The following is a 21,155-nucleotide window of genomic DNA, read 5'->3' as shown; positions in this document are numbered from 1 at the left end:
TCGCTGTGTTGGTGTGACATGTGAGATGGAGATGAACATCCAATAATATCATCATGAAGGCTAGCTGTGAGTCTCATTTCAACACACCGCTAGTCTATATCTGCCTTACTTTAAACTCTGCCTCCCACACTTTACACACCTTTCATCCATTTCTGTCCTGGAGACAATTACTTCTGGTCTCCTCCTCTGCCTTTTTTGCCCCTTTATTAATCTTAATAAATGGTTCAGACCTAACTCATGGATGCTGTCTGACCTGCCGAGTTCCTCCAGCCGCACTTAGTTTGCTCATCCTCTTGTGGCTCATGCCCTGGTGACCTTCACTGGGACAGAATTAAGACCAGAAGATACAAGAACAGAGATAGGTCATGGCCCATGGTGACCACTCCGCCATTCCACCACGACCTGATCCATTCTCCCACTCAGCCCCACCCCCCATAACTCTTAATACCCTAACTATTTAGCTACCCATCTCTGCCTTTGGCCACCACAGCTGCCCGTGCCAGAAAATTCCAGCCATTCACCACTCTGGCTAAAGAAATTCCTCCGCATCTCTGTTTTAAATGGAAATCTTCAATCCCAAAATTGTGCCCTCTTGTTCTGGACTGTGATATTATGCATATCTATACATTTCAAATTCCAATCTTGAGCATCTCTGACAACTGGTAACGTCCAAGGTATCCCAACATTTTCATATTTTTTTCGCCCTCGTACTTGTAGGCAGTTGTTTGAGCCTTGTGCTCTTGATCTGCCAGTAGAAAAGATCAGGTTTATCCAAATGATGTCAGCTGCAGTGAGTTACCATTGGAGCAAACCATGGCTCATGCTACAAGTGTCCATAGACCCCAGATGTCATCAAGAACCTGGGACAAGTGACATTTTAAGAGAGGACAGACTCCGGTTAAAATGAAGAAGGGTCTTTGGCCCGATTCTCTCACCTGCTTTAAAGCTCAATTCATCCTGTTCTTGTCCTTCATAATCGTACAGTGCACGCACACGCACACCCTGAGCCTGGGCAGGAGAAGAATCGTCATCAAAAGGGTTAGTTCCTCCATCGGCATCATTGGTGCTGGGGTTATTTGTTTCATCGTCAGACCATTCAACAGAGTAAGCCTGATTCTTCTCGTAACTGCTCACACTGCAAGGGAAAAGGGTGGGACCGGGGAGATTAAAACAAAACACACAAGCAAAACACCATCAGAGGACCAGTTTCAGCACCTATGGAAAAACAGCGACAAGGAAAAGGTCTGGAGAAAAAGGGAACAGTGGAAACTTGAAAGAAAATAATGTTAAGCGTCTTCCCCCACCTCCCTAGATGTTGACCGGCATGCTGCATTTTCCATAATTTTCTGCCTGAAGTCTTGTACTGCCACAGCTTATTGACGGGGGACAAGCCGTGGACAGGGGGTGCGGCACGTCGTGCTCTGCCCCAACACATGCCACGCTACTTTTATTTCATCCAACACTGCTCAATGCACTGTCAGCGAATCACTTTCCTCTCCTATCATTTAACGATTCACCATTTAATGGCACATATTTGAAGTCTTAACGCACACAGTTATATCCTGATACTCTGTATTCATCCACCATTCACACTGTGTGTCCTGCTGCTCAGCTAAACGTAGCTAATCTCAAGAGCTTTAAATATGCCTTATGGCAAATCTGAGTGGCCTCATGAAGTCCACGTAAAGGACTGTGATAGACAATCCCCTGGCCACGACCTCACACAGTGTTTTTGTTTAGAAAAGGTCAGCTCTTCAAAAATCTAAATCAGATTTGATGAACATAACTCCCCCTTTGCACATTCAGATTGGCTTTCTTCTATCCACCAAAAGAAAATTCTATCGTTCTATTTTTAACTGCAGCCTGTGGAAATTTTCCAACAGCAGATGTGGAGCTAACTGGTTATAGTTCTAAGTTCTTCTTCTCCTGTCATTAAATATTAAAATTCCACAATCTAAATAAATGGTTCCAACTCTGGAGAAAGATGGAAGTTTACAGCATTTGAGCATTCTGCATTATAATATACTTTGCATCGGACTGTAAATTGTCTGACCTGGGGATATGCTTATTGTTTGTGCCATTACTTTATTAATTGCTGTTATTTGCTTCTATTCGATTGGACAAGCTCTTATTCCCTGTGGTGGCTGGTTTGGGACTTATTTTAACACCCTTCTCAGATTATTGGCACGCTTTCCACTTTCTCCGCTGAAAAATTCATCCGTCATTTCCTGATTTTGATTTATATTTACCAATAAGCAATGAACACATTATTCCAGATTTTCTGTTATCAATCTAGATTTTTAAAGTATCTCAGAATTGCATGCTTGCCTTGGAAACAGTTGGATGGGTTTTCTATTTCAATGCCATTACATAACTGTTCCAATCCTTGGAAAGACCAAACTAATGATACTTGAGAAAATTGTCCTTGCCTTAAGATTGCCTACTCCCCTTTACCTCCCACCTCAATCCATCCCGAAACCACTCAATACACTACACTTCTATGATGAAATGGATTCTTAGAAAATAGAATGTATAATTCAAATTAAAACTGCATTCCATGTTATTCCCTCACACAATTCTGGGCTTGATCCCAGAAGCCTTGGCTTCCATCCCTTTTAAGTTAATAGTAAAAAAAAGTTACATATCAATATGCTCAAGAGAGCCGCAATTCCAACAGTTCAATGGATTGGCACAATTAGAACTAGATCTGAACATGCCAGGAGGGTCAAGCAAATTGTTAAACAAGAAAGTCTGCAGGAGCTGGGGTCGATTGCAATACACAGATGTGCAGAAGAAGCTCGGCAGCATCCAAAGAAAGTAAATGGCAAGCAAGCTATCAGGCCTGGGCCCTTCATCAAGTATGAGCATGAACAGGCAGGTGCCTGTTTTCATGTTATAATGGAATTAATAATCTCATTTCCATTGTAGTTGCTGCTTCTGGACAGTGAATGTTCTCCCATATCTTGACAACAGTATCCAATCTTGAGATCTCCAGCATCTTGGAAGACAAGTACAGCAGGAACAAATATCACCTTTAAGTTTTCTCAATTGCACATGATAGGAGATTGACATTTGACTCTGTGACAGTGATTTAAGCAAGTCCTGTGATGGTTAAATCTTGTTTTAAAGGATATGGAAGGTCACAATCATCACTCCAGAAAGAAAGAATTCATGTTTTTTTCTTAAAAAAAAAGGATGGGGAACTTGAGAGAATTTGTGAAAAATTGAAAAGTTTAAATTAAGAACTTTTCTCCCCCTTGCATTAACATTTAGTATTAAAATATAGACAGCCTTTTAGAATGACACCACAAACAGATCTGTATCTATTTATCCAAACAAGTGACAAGGAAAAGATGAAGAAATTCATCTGCAGATACAAGCAGATAGGATAGGCAGAGTGGACACCAATTGCACAGTTAGGAACACAATATTAGGGATTAAGGGAGGAACGCAAGCCAACACGAGATTGGAAGGCTTGCTCCAGAAAGTTAGTTAGAGTTAGTGAAAGTTAGTGAAAGATAGGTCAAAACTGTTTTCACCAACTTTTTCTTTTCCTCTTTCTGGACCTCCTTCACCTCTTGGTTGACTCCATTCTCAGCAAAAGGGTTGATACTGCAATTCCTTTCATTACTCGGGCAGATACTATGGCTGTTTTGGGAGGAAGAAAAAGATACCTGTATTTATTTTTAAAAATGTCAAGAGAACGCTGGTCTAAGACTTAATTCATTGTCTAGAAAAACATTTTTTATTTGGACACAATGCTTTTTTTCTTCCTTCCTTGATTTCTTGATCATTCGCACTCATGAAACAGGGCAATTTGAAGAATAAACCCAGTTTATGTTGATGGCAATCAACTTTGGTTGACGACAAAGAGCCAATCGGCTATAAGATGAGGAGTAGTCTTCCATAATATTGATGAGGTGATTCATAGTATTTCAAAGGCCCAAGCTACAAAAGTAACTGAATTCCATCGTGAACTGAGTGAACTTTCTTGGTCTTGGTGAGGGTGGTTGGGGAAACAGAGGGAGGATGTGGATACGAAAATGGATTTGCATATCCCTGCTTAGCTCCTCTAAATTAATGATTTGTCAGCTGTGGGGCCCTCACATTATGCCAGAAATATTGATCCAAAGTGATAGATGCTAGATTAGTAGAACCAAAGTGGTCCAGTAAAATGGCAACTCTAGATTTTGAGCCAAAATTATGTTTCTCGTATACTTAGGACACGAGGACAATTTTAACCCAGAGAATTATGGTAAACGACCCCCAATAATGCCTCATCAATCATACCCGTCCATCAACATTGATCTTTTCACCTGCAGTCAGATCATATTTTACCAATCATTATCAGTCTTTGCCCCGATACAAAAGTTAAAGCCAAACGTTGCAGGAGACAAAGATACCTTCCCTCAATTCACTCATTAATGAACTACAGAGCTTTGGCAAGCAAGGCTGAATTTATGAAGGTCAAATAGCTGGAGTCATCCTCAATGTACAAGAAGATGTTGGACACCAGCCAGCTGACACAGGACACAGCAGCAGGAGTTTAGCTCAATTGACTATTACCCTTCATTGGGAGTGTAAGAGAGAGGTCAGTGAAGGAACGCTACTGCCTGCCACATTCCAGGCTGCAGGAGGGATGCTATGAGGCTTGGCCCAGCCAACGCAAGGGTGCTGTGGGGAAGGATCACTGTCTAGGATCCTTCACACACGAACAGTCAACAACCTCCCAATACTGAACTTTTCCAGGTCTGAAACTTGTTCCCACAACTAGGCTCTGCCCCAAAACCCACCCCCTTCGTTCTATACACACACCTTGAATGATGACAATGAGAGTTTATTACTCTAATGTGTATGATAATAAACACAGAGGGGTATGTGTGCAGATCTGCTCTCTTCTTTCCCACCATCCAATTGAACTCCTGATACCAGCATTGTCTTTGAAAAGAAAACACCATCCCCATCTCTGTAATGAGGGGACTAGGATTGCACTTGCAAGAATTTAGAAGAATGAGAGGGGATCTAATAGAAACACAAAATTATGAAGAGCATTGATAAGATAGAGCTAGGCAAGATGTTTCCATTGGTGGGGCAGATCAGAACTAGGGGTCATAGCCTCAAGAATCAGGGTAGTAGATTTTATACAGAGATTAAGAGGAATTGGTTTTCTCAGAAGGTGGTGAATCTGTCCAATTTGATGCCCATTGAAGCAGCAGAAGCTGCCTCAGTAAATATATTTAAGGTTGAATTTATTTTTATAAATAGAGGAATTAGGGGTTATGGGGAAAAGGAAGTAGGTGGAGCCATGATATGTACAGTAATGGAATGCATCAATGAACATGGTACAAAGGATGCAAAAAGACTTTGCACATTGTTTTATTGTGATTTAAGTTGCTTGTAGAAAAAAAACCAGAGGCTGCACTGAATGGGTAAAGTTTATTCTTACTGCATCTTCCATTGTTGTGACCTCTACTTCGACGTTTGCCTCAAATTCAAAGTGAGTTTGTCCTGCAATTCCTCAGTTTGACTTCTAGTTGGTGCCCCTTGGCATTGTCACCTGCAAACTGCAACCCATGTTATGTTATTGCTCTATGGATACAGATTACATGGTCCAGATCTGACAAGGCACAAGGATAATCATCTCCTGTTACAGCCTTTATTTTCAACTGTCAAGACAGGTACCAGCCTCAACACAATTCCTAGATTGGAACTGATCTAGTATGGGGTGTGTAGGCCAACAGACAAAAAATGCATTAAAACCCCCAGTATCCGGCACCTATGGGGATTGCAAAATGCTGGATAAGTGAATTTGCCAGTTGCTTGGATTGGCAAACCGACTGCTGGGGGTGCCAATTTTAAACTTTTTTATTTTTTACTTATTTATTGTCAGTTAATTTTTTTGCCAGTTGCTTGAATTTTGGTTAACGGAGATTTTACTGTATAAATCTTTGTAGTCTATCTTTTTTTAAAAAGTATGTAATCTCTTCCATGAATATTCATTTAAAAAAAGCTCCTACCTTTAAGTGTGCACCTACCTGCCCCGATCGACACTTTGAGTCACCTGCTCTCCACCCGCCGAGGCATTCGTCAGAGAAACACCTTCGTTAGCCTTTTTTACTTTCTCCTTTTTTGCAATAGCGTGAGTCAAATCTGCAGAATATTCCTGTAGAAGACAAGTTTGACCACCCCATTTAGTATAAATGTTAAACTCTATGGATGCAACTGCATACAAGCTTCCATTAATTAATAAGGAGAGCTGGCACCAATCTTAAAACCCCTGGTATCCAACACCCAAGGGGATTGGTAGATGCCAGATAACTAAATTTTCTGGTTGCTTGAGATTGGGTGTTGACTGATTGGTGAACTAACGGCAAGGCACATCAATTTTAAACTTCCGTATTTTTTAGCTGTTTATTTTCCACAATTTATTTTTTGCCAGTTACTTGAGGCACCAGGTTGGTGGAATTCCGGATAACAAGGATTTTACTGTACTCTTGACCATCATTATGGAACATCACTTTCTTTGAATGTGCACTCACCATTTCTTTAATAAAGGTCAGTGCCAACTAGTAATTACAATTCTAATAGGCTCATTTTGATTTTCCCCTCAAACTTCAAATAATATCATTTGCCATGTTCCTTCAGTACTGAATGGATACTTCAAACCTTCAATATTGGAAAGATGATCTATCAGTCATGAACAAGATCCACATGATGGACATTGGTGCACAGAAAGCAAAATTGTTAAGCAAGATGCACTAAAGTAATGAAACCCAGAAAAAAAAATACAAAATAACAAAGATTCCACCATCAGATTTCTAAAAGGACAATAAACCTATCGACACGACTCACTTTTTCTCTTTTTAGCACTTGTTATTGACTTTTTAAAAAATCTTATATTTACAGAATTCTAATTTATAGTAATTTTGAACCTTGTACAAAACTGCTACCGCAAAACCACAAATTTTGAGAGACATGTTCATGATAATTAACCTGATTATGAACAGTAAAAAATTGCTCTAAGTATAAAATCCATTTTTCCAAATAAGGAAATCTTAATTAAATCTTATCTATTTTCTACTCAACATTAATTTTGGCTATATTAAGAAGAATGGATTAACTATTAATTCAATATAATGGCAGAATTCAATGTTTTGAAGGGGATAAGTAAATAATTATACTTCCAATTTACAATTTTCGTGTGGTATGTACAAGATATGATTTGATTTTTGTTATAATTAGAAGACCATGCATATAGGGTATTTCCATTAATCAATAAAAATATTTTAAAAAGAAAGCAATTGCTATGCATCAAATTGACACGGAGATCAAATTAAATGCAGACCCATCTATCTATCTATCCATCCTGAGAGTTCTCATCAGTGATTCCTCTTGATGACATTTACAGACATTTGTGTGGCTGCATGACGTGGTCAGTAAATAAGAGTTGTCCCACTCCAAATCATATTCAGTGCCTTTAATCAGGCTTGTCTTAAGTAACCTTAGCCCCTTTAGCAGGATGGAACCAGAAGTTTCAGCACCTTTGATCACTATGATAAATAAAGCCTATCTCTCTTTTCTTTTGGCAAGTCACTTACTTGGCAGTGCTCTTTCTACCTGCATACAGGCCCAACTTCTTTCACCGCTTGGAATCGGCAAATCTCTCATTCGGGAATTTACCCCGTGAATCTGCTTTGGACTGCCTTCAATGCAGATGCATCCTTTCTCACACAACGGGACCAAAGTAATACATAATACTCCATGTGTGACCTTACCAACATCTTGTACAATTAATACAAAACGTCCCCATTTCTAAACTCCAACCCCTTTTCAATAATGGAAAAAATGCCATTTGCTTTCCTCTCATCTTGCTTCAAGAACCTGCTAATTTCTTTTTGACATTCATGTATTTCCAGTTATCTCTTTTCTCAGCTCATTTGTAGTATCATTCAATTTAAATAAATAGGTCTTTTAATTCCTCTCCCGAATTGCATGACTTCACACTTTTGTCAAGTTTTCACCCACCAACTCAATCTATCAGAATCCTGTTACACAGTTCGAATATTTTCATTGCAATACATCATCCAACCTATTATAAAGAAACTGGCAAACTCTGATACCCTTGCACTCTACTCCCTCCTCCAGTTGAGAGAGAAGTAATTAGCAATGTTCGTGCATAGGACAGAGGCCTCTAACAGCTAATTATTTCTGAAAATAGCCATTGCTATCCTGCAGAAACCAGCTTGTCACAGAAATAAAAGCAAGTCAAATGACGTTAATCTATTTTGCTGGAAGTTGCCGAGAGCTGCAGGTTGACCAGGGGTACCAGGGAGGTCCTGATGATGCAGCGTTCTCTCAGCACTGCACTAATGACTTTCTACCCGGCTCAGACTGGAATTTAAACAGAATTTCCAGGGAATTAGTGGAATATTCAAAAGTGCTGGAGAAACTCAGCAGGTCATGCAGCATCTATAGGAAGTGAAAAAAAATACAAAAATGGTTGCCAGAACTGCTGGAATGGCAGCACTGGTGCAGACCCAGCCAGAGCGGGAAGCATAGACACAGAGCTCATTCGCAGGGTCCAAATGCTCCATTCAAATGCAGATGGCTCCGTGCAGGTTTTCAATAGCCTGCCAAAGGAACTGACAGTGCTTTTATTTAAAATCCTACATCTGCCCAAGATAACGGCACCTGTGCTGGCAGCAAGGGATGGGGGAGCAGTGGACCAGTGCAGAACAATGTAAACGGTGAGAAACCCACTGAGAAGGAGAGGCAAAGGAGACGACGCTACAGGACGGTGACCATGCCACAGACCAGTGAGAGGCCTAGCGGCTGAAGAGATCCTAGAGACTGGGATTAGAGAGGGTGCTGAGGACAAGATGGCGCCGAAGGACTTTGGGCACTGAAGATCGTATCAGAGGTTTGAACGTGAAGCTCAGGTTGCCAACGAATAGATTGCCTGTGAGGCTGCACAGGCTGTGAGACAAATCAACGGAGACTTAGCAACTCTGAAGGGGCTCTCTTCTGCTTCTCTTTCTCAAGTGTCTGCATTAATTCTAGAAACCTGCATGTCATGCTCATTCAAGTACCTGTCCAGGTAACTCTTAAATGTCATTACTCTTCCTGCCTCCATCACCTTCTTTGACAGTTCAGTCCAGATACCAATTTCCATTTGTATGAAAAATGCATCACAAATACCTTTTGTACCTCTGCCCTCTCACCTTAATTTAGATCTTCCAGTTTTGTATACGTCTACCATGGGTAACTGTCTAATAATTTTATATTCTTCCATCATGAGTCAAAGCCTTTCCAACTTTCCAATCCAAGGTATATCCTTGTAACTTACCTCTTGCACCCTCTCTTGCTTAATCACTTTCTTCCCAGAGTGTTGTAAACAAAACTGCACATTGCGTACAATTGTAACGTGACATCCCAGCTCTTGTACTCGATGCCTCAGCCCATGAAGGCAAGCATGCCATAATACCATCCTCACTCCACATCACCCTGCCTCTGTCACCACTGAACTCTGCTTGCACCCCTCAGTGTCTCCGATCAACAACAGGGCCCTATCATTCACTGCCCTGGTGAGATCATCTCATCGCATGGCCACTCTGTACAAATTTTCTACATTTTCCCCCCCAACTTCTGCTATGCCAAAAGTCTTCTAACTTACTTGGTTATTCAGCTAGAGATCAACATTTTGCAATGAGGGGCAGAGTCAAATAGATGGTGTTGGAGGGACTCGGCGGGTCAGGCAACATCTGTGGAAGGAAATGGAAAGTTGGTCTCAACGAAGAGGCTCTGCTCAAAATGCCAACTCTTCCTTTTCTTCCACAGATACTGCCTGACCCACCAACTTCCTCCAGCCTCGAGTTTTCTTTTGCTTCAAGATGCAGCATCTGGTCTCTCGCGTCTCCAGGGTCACTGCAATTTATGTTCAAAATGGTAGTGTTATTTACAATTATGGTTTTATGACAATTGGAAAATACTATTACCTCAAACTGGGGCCAGTTCATTGCCATTCCCGGTCCATGTGTGACGTTAAACCACTTTAGGTCCTCTTGTGCATCAGCAATCCGGATAATCTGTTCCAGCTCTCGGTAGATGTTGGTGTAACTTCAAGAGGACAGGTGGATAATTGGTACATAGCAACACTTTATTTTGAGAAAGCTCAATTTCCAGATACAATGGTTTTTTTTTGGAACGAATCACTTTAATTATCTAGTATTTCTTGCCCCACCATGGGTGAAGGTAAGCAAGTCTCTTTCACAAGTATTAAAGCTGGAGCTTTGTCTGGCCTGCAGTTTACAATTCCATTTTCCAGAGGTTCTAATTGCCTAGGTTTTTGCTGATTAATTCTTTGAGAGTTGAACAACCTGCCAGGGGAAAGCTCTTTTTGTGTAAAGCATGACAGTTTGGGAAAGGTTGGGAAAGGGTGGCACAGTTTGAGTAGCATTTAGCACAGCGCTGCAACAGTGCCAGAAACCAGGGTTAGAATCCAGCGCTGTCTGGAAGGAGTTTGAGCATGTCTGCGTGGGTTTCCTCCGGGTGGTCAAGTTTCATCCCACCCTCCAAAAAATGTATAGGATTCGTAGGTCATTTTGGGCAAGACGGGCCCGTGGCCCAGAAGGGCCTGTTACCATGCTGTATGTCTAAATTTAAATTTAAAACTAAATTAAGAGTGATTAAAGGATTCCCAATTGACAGCAATATCACAAGCTGAAGTTTGCTGTTCACCCGTGTTGGCATTTTGCCAGAAGAACAGACGGAAGGGTGAAATTATACATTCCAGATGTTTAAAATTGAGACAGCTACAGGATAAAAATTAAGCATTGCCAAGTTTTACAAAGAGTGAATTCTCTTCGACATGATTAAAACTACTTGACTGCATATTCTGGTTAATGGAATCAGTAAAATTGTCAATAAAATGATTAAGTTACGACACAACAGACAAGTTGGAATAAAGGTACATGTTTGTTTGGGTAAGTGTAGAGCGTGTCGAAAGAACCAAAGACTTGTTGATCTAAACCAAGGCTTTTATTAACTAAAAGACAGGAGCATATCACAAGTAGGTCGACCAGTCCAGAATGACCTGGTCTGGCTCGGAGCAATCCTTTAAGACCTGCCAGTAGGTGTGGCTACACTCTCAGCCAATCACAGTCAGCTACACTACCATCTGTACATAGACAGATTGGTGATAGAATCTGTCCTATCACAGTAAGTATATTGGATAATATAACTGTGCATTGTACAAATATTCAGAATCCACCATCAATGAGCAAAAGCAGGGGGTGGGAAACTGATTTTTAAATAGGTCAGGATGAGAAAGGATTTGAAACTACAATCCTAAAAAGGGTTTTAGCACCGCAAAAGCAGGTTTGCTATGCAGAATGATCAAGGCTAAAACAACAGATTCATTTTAAGAAAAACTAAGGTGCCAATAATAAGCAGGAATGATTCTCTGGGAAGAAGAAATCTATTATTGTCCAATTCTTTCTCACTCTAACCTATTGCAAAATCAGTTTCCCAACCCTTTACTGTGTTCATTGTACAAATATTCAGATTCCCCAAAAAGGCCAAGGGCTTCCTTGGTTTTGCACGCCTTCCCGCAGCTCTGTCTCCCCCTTCCCCGTCTCCTTTCGCACAGACATGATAACTTTTCACCTCTCACTTATCATAGCCAGTTATCACCTTTTGTTGGTCTGGATTCCTCCCCCAGCCAGCACTGACTGAATCTTGAGATTTCCTGCTTTTGACAAATTCTGCGTATTCCCTGAAAAAGGGCTCAGAACCAAAAGGTTGGCAATGTATCTTTAGGCACTTTCAAACAAGGAAAACACCAGTTTGTAAAGGTGGAGGTTCTTTGCTCTTATGCCAAAAGACTTACCTCTTTGAATGCGCCATGGCCAGATCCGAAGCACCCGATTCCAACCCTTCTCAGGAAAGGGTCATTGGCGGAGTGCCGCGCTCCGTTGCCTGACCTGAATGTACAGCCGCTGCAAGCGGATGGTTGGGGCAAGCTGATGATGCCGTCACCCCGAGACCCATCTCCCCACTCACCCCTCTCCCTCCATGACCCCTTCAACACAGGGGCAGTGGGAGGGAGACTTCAGAGGCCAGCAGGTGTGGGCTGTGACAGCCTCACTGGGCAGCTTTGACCCTCAGGGCCGCTTTCTGTGGCTCAATTCGTGGCAGAGTAATGGCATCTTCTCTACCTACAATTCCCCCACGAAGCTGGAACTGTTCTGAGCGGTTCCAGCTGCGTGGGGGGATTATGGGTAAGGAAGACAGTCATTGATCTGCTGCACATTTATGACGGGTGGCACTACAACACCAGTTGGCCTGCCTACATCGGCAGTGGAGGTCACTATGAGGTGCCGCTCAATCTTAATGCGACAATGGAGCAGCCTTATAAGTCTGCCGTCTGAAAGGTTAAGTTTTAAGTTTTCGATCCGCTCTTTTAGCCGTCCTCCAGGCGGAGGCCTGACATGAAATGGCCTTTTGTCTTCCACTGATGCTGAAAGATTGGTCGAGTTTCTCCAGCATTTCGATGCATTGCACGCCTTCATGTCAGTCCTTCATCGGTGTTGGGTCTAAATCCTGAGAAAGTAACTTCACTAAAAATATAGAGCAGTTTAAGGCTGCAACACCACGACTTGAGGGGAACAAATGCGGTCCTCACTGTTACTGCCCAGATCCCCCAAAATGAATAAATTAAAAGGACTTTAATTGATGCAGTACTCACTTGTTGTTTTCAGTGAGGTTCAGGTGTCGTTTAATGTCTTGCAGCATTTCTCTGAAGAAAACCAGTCGTTTCTCTTCAAATTGCTGACATTGTTCGAACACTTGCTCCATATTCTCCATGTACTGTGCTGTACACTTGCTCAATTCATCCAAGGCCTTCTCATATCTTTCTTTTGTCTACATCGGCATTGATCAAATATTAATTGCAATTAATATCCTAAAAATCATTCAACAGTTAGCATATTCAAAGGACAGTGGTTGAGACTTCATTGAACAGCTAAAATCCTGACGCAAACTATGTAATTACCATTTTTCACAGCTGACACAGATACATTCAAACACTTAGCATTGCCAGAAATGAATAAAGAATTTAAAAATAAAATCAGTCACCATCGGTTTGCGTCTATGGAGATCAACAGTACTTCCAAAGGAAAGAGAAGATCTTCTTCAACTGGATAGTGTCCACAGATGAAAGATTCAGATAATGGAATCACTTTGATCAGCTTCCATCATCTGTACCAGTCATTACAGATATGAATATGGCATCTTAAAATGTATCTAAACCCCATTGTGGTTACTTGTTCTCCAGCTCTAGAATTCAATCTAATTACTTTTGCACATATTCTCTTTGCTGTAAATAAAATTATCTTCATGGTTTTTATCTTTTCAAAACAAATGCATGTTCCTTCTACGTTTTAATGCACGACCACTGGATTTGCATTATTCAAATACTATAGCCTATTGTACTGCATCTATTCATCAGATTGTTTCCCAATAGCCATAAACCCAATTGCTGATAATATGCCACAAACCTATGTTTCTCTCACTTAAGTTTGAGTATTTAACATCTTGCATACAGTTTCATGGAAGAAAAATGAGCATTGGGATACCACCCTCAGCCCACCCCCCATCGAGGGGGTGGACCGGTGGAAGAACTTGGCCCAAGCCATCTTTTCTGGTAATGGACATTCCTCAAGGCTCACAAGAACATCTTGCAACCTTCTCCATCAGAGACGGATGAATATCTGAAACCAGAGCCTGTTGCCACAGCGTTCTTGCTTTCACTCAAATAGTGGGTTTAGAATAACCTGAACTCTTGCAGGGTGGAGAGAAACAGAATGTAGACTCAGTTGCACAAACCCACCACAAGCATGTGGCCCTTTATACCCATCATTGGTTAATATTTACCATATTTAATATTTACCGGCTTCATCACACCTGCCTGTGCCTTCAGATGGATCTCTTTCAACCCTTTCAAATGAGTCCAGTTGAAAACTCTCCATTACTAATTGTGTTTAATGAAAGAATGGTAATAAAATGTTTCCAATTTGGGCACACAAACTTTGCTTTGAATTATTTATACTATATTTTCTGTACACCACATCAAAATATATATCTGAATTAAAACTAATATTGATCTGTTTGATCTATAGAATATTCATTATGATTGCAATCTTTCATCTGTTAAGGAAATAATGGGTTATCCCATTTCTTAAAAAAATGGGATCAATAATAGAAACACAAACAAAATTAGTCAAACTTGGAGTAGTTTGAAAAGTGACATTTTGTTTTCTCATGCAGCACTTAGACAAATTTAGTGCCAAAGGTTGGGGGGGGGGGGGGGGGAAGGTGGGTGCAGTCATTTTGTTTATGGACATCATAGAGAAACTGGGCAAAATAGGAGGGTGCTCCCTTTGTGGCCTCTACATCGGAGAGACTGGGTACAGACCAGGAGATAGTTTCGCCGAGCACCTTCACTCAGTCCACATCGGCGACAGGGATCTCCCAGTGGGAAACTACTTTAATTCTGCGTCCCACTCACATCTCTGTCCATGGCCTCGTGTACTCTCCCACCAAGACCACCCATAAATTGGAGGAACAACACTTTATTTTTCCATCAGGGCACTCTCCAACCAGATGGCATCGACTTCCAGTTTCTGCTAGCCATTCTCCCTCCCTTCCCTTTGTCTTCTCTCCTTCAGCTCTTCATCCCCCTTCCCTCTCCATTCACAGAGCCATTCCTCCTTCCCTTGCTTGTTGGTGTGCCCTCCCTCCCTTATCCATCTATTACCTTTTGCCTCTGAGACTGTCCCCCTCCCCCCCCACTATTTTGTTAGGGTGCCTGCTGACATTTTTCCACACCTTGATGCAGGCCTCCATGGCATCAGAACCAGAATGAATGTTAGAGGGGGGCATTAGCGTGTTGGGGGGGTACGGTGCAAGGCTCATAAACTCGCTCAACAGGGGTTGGATGGGTGTGGTGTTACCATCATCTGCCCCTCTGGTGTAGGTGCCAAGAGCGCTGATTTTATGACGTCAAGCGTCATTAGCCATTAGTGACGCTTGACGCACGCTAGTGATGCACCCTGGGGCAGGTGGAGTCTCTAGCATGCATCAAGCTAGACGTTAGTGGTGCACTAGTGGTGCTGGAGGGCAGGTCTGACAGTGAGTGATGGCTGCGACCATATGGGGAGCACACAGCACCTCACTGTGGGTGGGGGGGTGGGCGGCAATATCTGTGGATGCCTCCCTTGGCACCAACCCTGGGGCTCAAGCCCGAAACATTGGTTATGCATCCCTTTGCTACACAAAGTCCACTGTTTAACCAGCTGTTTCTCCAGCACTGTTTTAACTGGGCAAACATGTCAGATTTAGGGAAATCACCAGATATAATATATTGAATTTCATTTGAATCAAAATACACTCTTTGAATTAGTTTCCACATATGGGAGCCTCACCTTTTGTACTTCCTGTTTGCACTTCTCGACTTTGTCCAGCAGCTTCTTCTGTTGTTCTGGGGTGACCGACTGCTCTGCCTTGCTGTTTGCCTCTCGTGTGGCTGCCATCCTTTCCTCTTTACAGGCCAGGTGATACGCCTTCTTGGCTGCCTCCACCTTCAGGAGGAACACAAAATTATATATTTTAAGCAACAGATCTGGAAAGTAACATTATAGAAAGTAAAATCCACAGCAAGATGCTTCTGGCCCAAATTCTAATTATTTAACTCAAACTCGGAAAGTTCTGAACAAGCAATCACATTCCTCACTGAACCATTTGAAATTAATACGTCAGCTCCTGCACAGTTTGAAATAAATTCTATCATTCCATTATCTGAAATTCTGTTTGAAGTTGCTTTTGATCCTTGAGTACAATCACCTGATTTAGGGGTTCAAATATTAAAAAAGAAATCATTATTGATAAGGATAGGACAAAGAATGAAAAGCAATGTCTGCAAACTAACAAAGCTAGACAATGATTAGATCACGACTTTTAAATACAGTAAAATCCCCATTATCCAGAATTTTTTTTTTTTTAAATTTTTTATTTTTCACACCATAAATCACAATAGCCATGATATACACTTTTTCTTTTCCACCCATTTACAGTGACTTTTTCTCCCTCCCCCCTCCCTCCTCCCAAGCCACCCCCCCACCCTCATCCATTTTAGGTATACAATCTAGGTTGCATTAATTCAGTTAGACAATGTTGTCATTCAACAAAAATACACCAGAAATTCTACTGAGTCCATTCTTTTCTTTTCTTCTCCTTCCATCAATTTAGGTAATGTTTGTTCCCGGTAGGTTTTCGCTATTGTATTTAATGTAAGGCTCCCATACTTGTTTGAATATTTCAATATTATTTCTTAAACTATATGTTATTTTTTCTAATGGAATACATTTATTCATTTCTATATACCATTGTTGTATTTTCAAATTATCTTCCAATTTCCAGGTTGACATAATACATTTTTTTGCTACGGCTAGGGCTATCTTGACAAATCTTTTTTGTGCATCTTCCAAGTCAATTCCAAATTCTTTATTTTTTATGTTACTTAGGAGAAAGATCTCTGGATTCTTTGGTATATTGTTTTCTGTTATTTTATTTAATATCTGATTGAGATCATCCCAAAATTTTTCTACTCTCTCACATGTCCAGATTGCATGAATTGTTGTTCCCCTTTCTTTTTTACATCGAAAACATCTATCAGATACTGTTGGGTCCCATTTATTTAACTTTTGCGGTGTAATGTATAGTCTGTGTAACCAATTATATTGTATCATACGCAGCCTCGTATTTATTGTATTTCTCATCGTTCCAAAGCATAATTTCTCCCATGTTTCCTTTTTTATCTTTATATTTAAATCTTGTTCCCATTTTTGTTTAGTTTTACCATTTGTTTCCTCATTCTCCTTTTCTTGCAGTTTAATATACATATTTTTTATAAATCTTTTGATTAACATTGTATCTGTAATCACATATTCAAGGTTACTTCCCTCTGGTAAACTCAAGTTGCTTCCTAATTTATCTTTCAAGTAGGATCTCAGTTGGTAATATGCCAGCGCTGTATCTCCAGTTATATTGTACTTATCTCTCATTTGTTCAAAGGATAAGAATCTACTTCCTGAAAAACAATTTTCTATTCTTTTAATCCCTTTTTTTTCCCATTTTCTAAAGGCAAGGTTGTCTATTGTAAACGGGAGTAGCTTATTTTGCGTCAATATTAGTTTTGGTATTTGGTAATTTATTTTATTTCTTTCTACATGAATCTTCTTCCATATATTGAGGAGATGGTGTAATACTGGAGAAGTTCTATGTTGTACCAATTTTTCGTCCCATTTATATAATATGTGTTCAGGTATCTTTTCCCCTATTTTATCTAATTCTAGTCTCGTCCAGTCTGGTTTTTCCCTTGTTTGATAAAAATCTGATAGGTACCTTAATTGTGCGGCTCTATAATAATTTTTGAAGTTTGGCAATTGTAAGCCTCCTTGTTTATACCATTCTGTTAATTTATCTAGTGCTATCCTCGGTTTCCCCCCTCTCCATAAAAATCTCCTTATTATTTTCTTTAACTCTTTGAAGAATTTTTCTGTCAGTTGTATTGGCAATGCCTGAAATAAGTATAGTATCCTTGGAAAAATGTTCATTTTAATACAGTTTATCCTTCCTATCAGTGTTAGTGGTAGCTCTTTCCAATGCTCTAAATCGTCCTGTAATTTTTTCATTAGTGGATTGTAATTGAGTTTATATAATTGGCCTAGATTTTTGTTTATTTGCACACCTAGGTATCTTATTGCCTGCGTTTGCCATCTGAATGGGGATTCCTCCTTAAATTTTGAGAAATCCGCGTTATTCATAGGCATTGCTTCACTTTTATTTACGTTTATCTTGTATCCCGACACTTCTCCATATTCCTTCAATTTCTTATATAGTTCTTTTATTGATAGTTCTGGTTCTGTTAAGTACACTATCACATCATCCGCAAACAGACTAATTTTATATTCCCTGTCTTTTATTTTTATTCCTTTTATATTATTATCTCTTCTTATCGATTCTGCTAGTGGTTCTATAGCTAGCGCAAACAATAATGGTGATAGTGGGCATCCCTGCCGCGTTGACCTGCTTAAGTTAAATTGCTTTGATACATGTCCATTTACTGTCACTTTCGCTAACGGTCCCTTATATAATGCTTTAATCCAATTAATATACTTCTCCGGTAAACTGAATTTTTGCAATACTTTGAACAAGTAATTCCATTCTACTCTGTCGAAGGCCTTCTCTGCGTCTAAAGCAACTGCTACTGCCGGTGCTTTATTTCCTTCTACTGCATGAATTAAGTTAATAAATTTACAAATATTGTCTGTTGTGCGTCTTTTTTTGATAAATCCAGTTTGGTCTAAATTTACCATTTTCGGTACCTGTTCTGCTAATCTGTTCGCTAATAGTTTAGCTATTATCTTATAATCTGTGTTTAGCAGAGATATTGGTCTATATGACGCTGGTGAGAGTGGATCTTTCCCTTGTTTTAGTATCACTGTAATTATTGCTGTTTTACATGAATCTGGTAAGTTTTGTGTCTCATCAATCTGGTTGATTACATCCAGGAGGGGCGGTATTATTAGGTCTTTAAATGTTTTGTAGAATTCTATTGGGAGTCCATCCTCTCCTGGTGTCTTATTATTTGGGAAATTTTTTATTATCTCTTGTATTTCTACTGTTCCAAATGGTTCTGTTAATTTATTTTGTTCCTCTATTTGTAGTTTTGGTAGTTCAATTTTAGTCAAAAATTCATCTATTTTCCCTTCTTTCCCTTCGTTTTCGGTTCGGTATAATTGTTCATAGAATTCTCTGAAGTTTTCCTTAATTTCTTTTGGATTATATGTAATTTGTTTGTCTTTTTTCCTTGTTGCCAATACCATTTTCTTATTTTGCTCTGTCTTAAGCTGCCATGCTAAGATTTTGTGTGTTTTTTCACCTAGTTCATAATATTTCTGTTTTGTCTTCATTATATTCTTCTCCACCTTATATGTTTGTAATGTTTCATATTTTATTTTTTTATCCGCCAATTCTCTTCTTTTGGTTGTATCTTCCTTTATTGCTAATTTTCCCATTATCCAGAATTCAAGCAACAAAGAAAAATCACGGAAAATAAATCATGCAATACGCAATCTCAAGCAATAAGAAAATTCACTTATCCGGCATCCGCCAATCCCCATAAGTTTTATTGTATATAGAATAGAGGAGATATTTACCTGGAATGAACTGAATTATTTCTGGTTACTTATTGCACTGACTACATCACCCTACTGACCCACGCAGTATTGGAAGGTATTCCAAGAGTTCAGATATCCAATTATTTGGATAGCCAGAAACTGATTAGGGATATAGTCAACAGTTTTCTGTGTGGTAGATCATGTTTAACCAACCTTGTAGAGTTTTTCAAGGAGGTTACCAGGAAAGTTGACAAAGGAACTGGATGTTGTCTTTTGTAAGACTTTTGACAAGGTCCCACATGGGAGGTTAGTCAGGAAGGATCAGACACTAGGAATTCATGGTGAAGTAGTGAACTGGATTTGACAATAGCTGGACGGGAGAAGTCAGAGGAGTGGTGGACGATTGCTTCTCAAACTGAATGTCTGTGACTGGTGGTGTGCCTCAGGGATCAGTGCTGAGTCCACTGTTGTCATCATCCAGAACACTGATATAGATGACAATGTGGTAATCTGCAAGTTTGCAGATGACACTAAGATTGGAGGTGTTGTGGACAGTGAAGAAGGTTTTCAAAGCTTGCAGAGGGATCTGGACCAGTTGGAGAAATGGGCTGAAAAATAGCTGATGTAATTTAATGCAGATAAGTGTGAGGTGATGCATTTTAGAAGGCCAAACCAAGAAAGGACATATATGGTAATGGTAGGGCACTGAGGAGTGTAGTAGGACAGAGGGATCTGGGAATACAGATACATAATTCCCTGAAAGTGATGTCATAGGTGGATAGGGATGTAAAGAGAGCTTTTGGCATATTGAGCATCATAAATCAAAGTATTGAGTACAGGAGTTGGGACGTTATATTAAAGTTGTACAAGGCATTGATGTGGCCAAATTTGGAGTTTTGGTCACCTAATTACAGGAAAGATATCAATAAAGATAGAACGAGTACAGAGAAGATTTACTAGGGTGTTGCCTGTACCGAGTTAGGGTTAAACAGGCAAGGACTTTATACCCTGGAGAATAGAAGAACAAGGGGAGATTTGATAGAGGTTTTTTAAAATTATGAGGGGGACAGACAGAGTAAATGTAGGTAGGCTTTTTCCACTGAGGGAAGGTGAGATACAAACCAGAGGACATGGGTTAAGAGTGAAATAGGAAAAGTTTAGAGGGAACATGAAGGGGGAAACTTCTCACAGACAGTGGGAGCATGAAACCAGCTCCCAGCTGAGGTGGTGAATGTGGGCACATGGATGGGCAAGCTATGGAGGCCTATGGACTGGGCAGGAAGGCAAAAAAAAATCCAACAGAGACTAGAAGGGCCGAAGGGACCTGTTTCTGCACTGTAGTGGTCTATGGTTCTACTTAAGGAAAGCTGTGACTGCTTTCGTCATCAGTGGTAGAATCACTTCCATCATTATATACTATGCTTGCTTATCTGAATCCACTGCGAATAGTTTCTGGTGTTATCCCACGCTCTAGCAACCCATTCACAAACTTCAGTATAGGTTGCTCTTTTCAGCCTTCCGGCTGGGTTGAATTCATGAGTGTTGTTCTGCATCCATTCCGATCGGATGAATATCTTGAATGGATGAAAATATGGAATGGCTGCAGTTTACATGTCAATCCATTCGGAAATACTTTTAAAGAAAGGCAGACAGAATGATGACAGAATTAAAATCTTATTCAACTCTGAAGCCTTTTTTCAATCTACTTAATACTTATCTACAGTGTGTCCCGATGTGGTCATTTCCACAGGGGCACTTTTAGGGCACATTTACACAGCCTTCCTGTGTGGGGAGTTAGTCGGAGGAGAAACATCATATTCATTAGGCCTGGACAGAGTGGCTGAGGTCAATTTACACGGCAGCCGCTCCAAAAAAATGTGTAGGGGTAAGAGTGGAAAAATTACGGGATGGAATTTG

General features: G+C 40.3%; 1 protein-coding gene across 1 annotated transcript in view; it reads right to left on the bottom strand.

The window, feature by feature from the left end:
• Positions 1–21,155, bottom strand: part of pacsin1b (protein kinase C and casein kinase substrate in neurons 1b) — an 82,353-nt gene that overhangs the window by 6,491 nt on the left and 54,707 nt on the right. The window contains exons 5-10 of the mRNA XM_069941553.1: positions 15,483–15,638; positions 12,746–12,921; positions 9,996–10,116; positions 6,036–6,163; positions 3,544–3,648; positions 936–1,135 (exon numbers count right to left, since the gene is read on the bottom strand). Coding sequence (XP_069797654.1) covers positions 936–1,135; positions 3,544–3,648; positions 6,036–6,163; positions 9,996–10,116; positions 12,746–12,921; positions 15,483–15,638 — 886 coding nt within the window. The remainder of the gene's footprint in view (positions 1–935; positions 1,136–3,543; positions 3,649–6,035; positions 6,164–9,995; positions 10,117–12,745; positions 12,922–15,482; positions 15,639–21,155) is intronic.

Source organism: Narcine bancroftii, chromosome 5 (genome assembly GCF_036971445.1).
Source record: "Narcine bancroftii isolate sNarBan1 chromosome 5, sNarBan1.hap1, whole genome shotgun sequence".
Taxonomy (NCBI): domain Eukaryota; kingdom Metazoa; phylum Chordata; class Chondrichthyes; order Torpediniformes; family Narcinidae; genus Narcine; species Narcine bancroftii.
The sequence above is the reverse complement of the archived record's forward strand: the minus strand, read 5'-3'. Positions and strand labels throughout refer to the sequence as shown.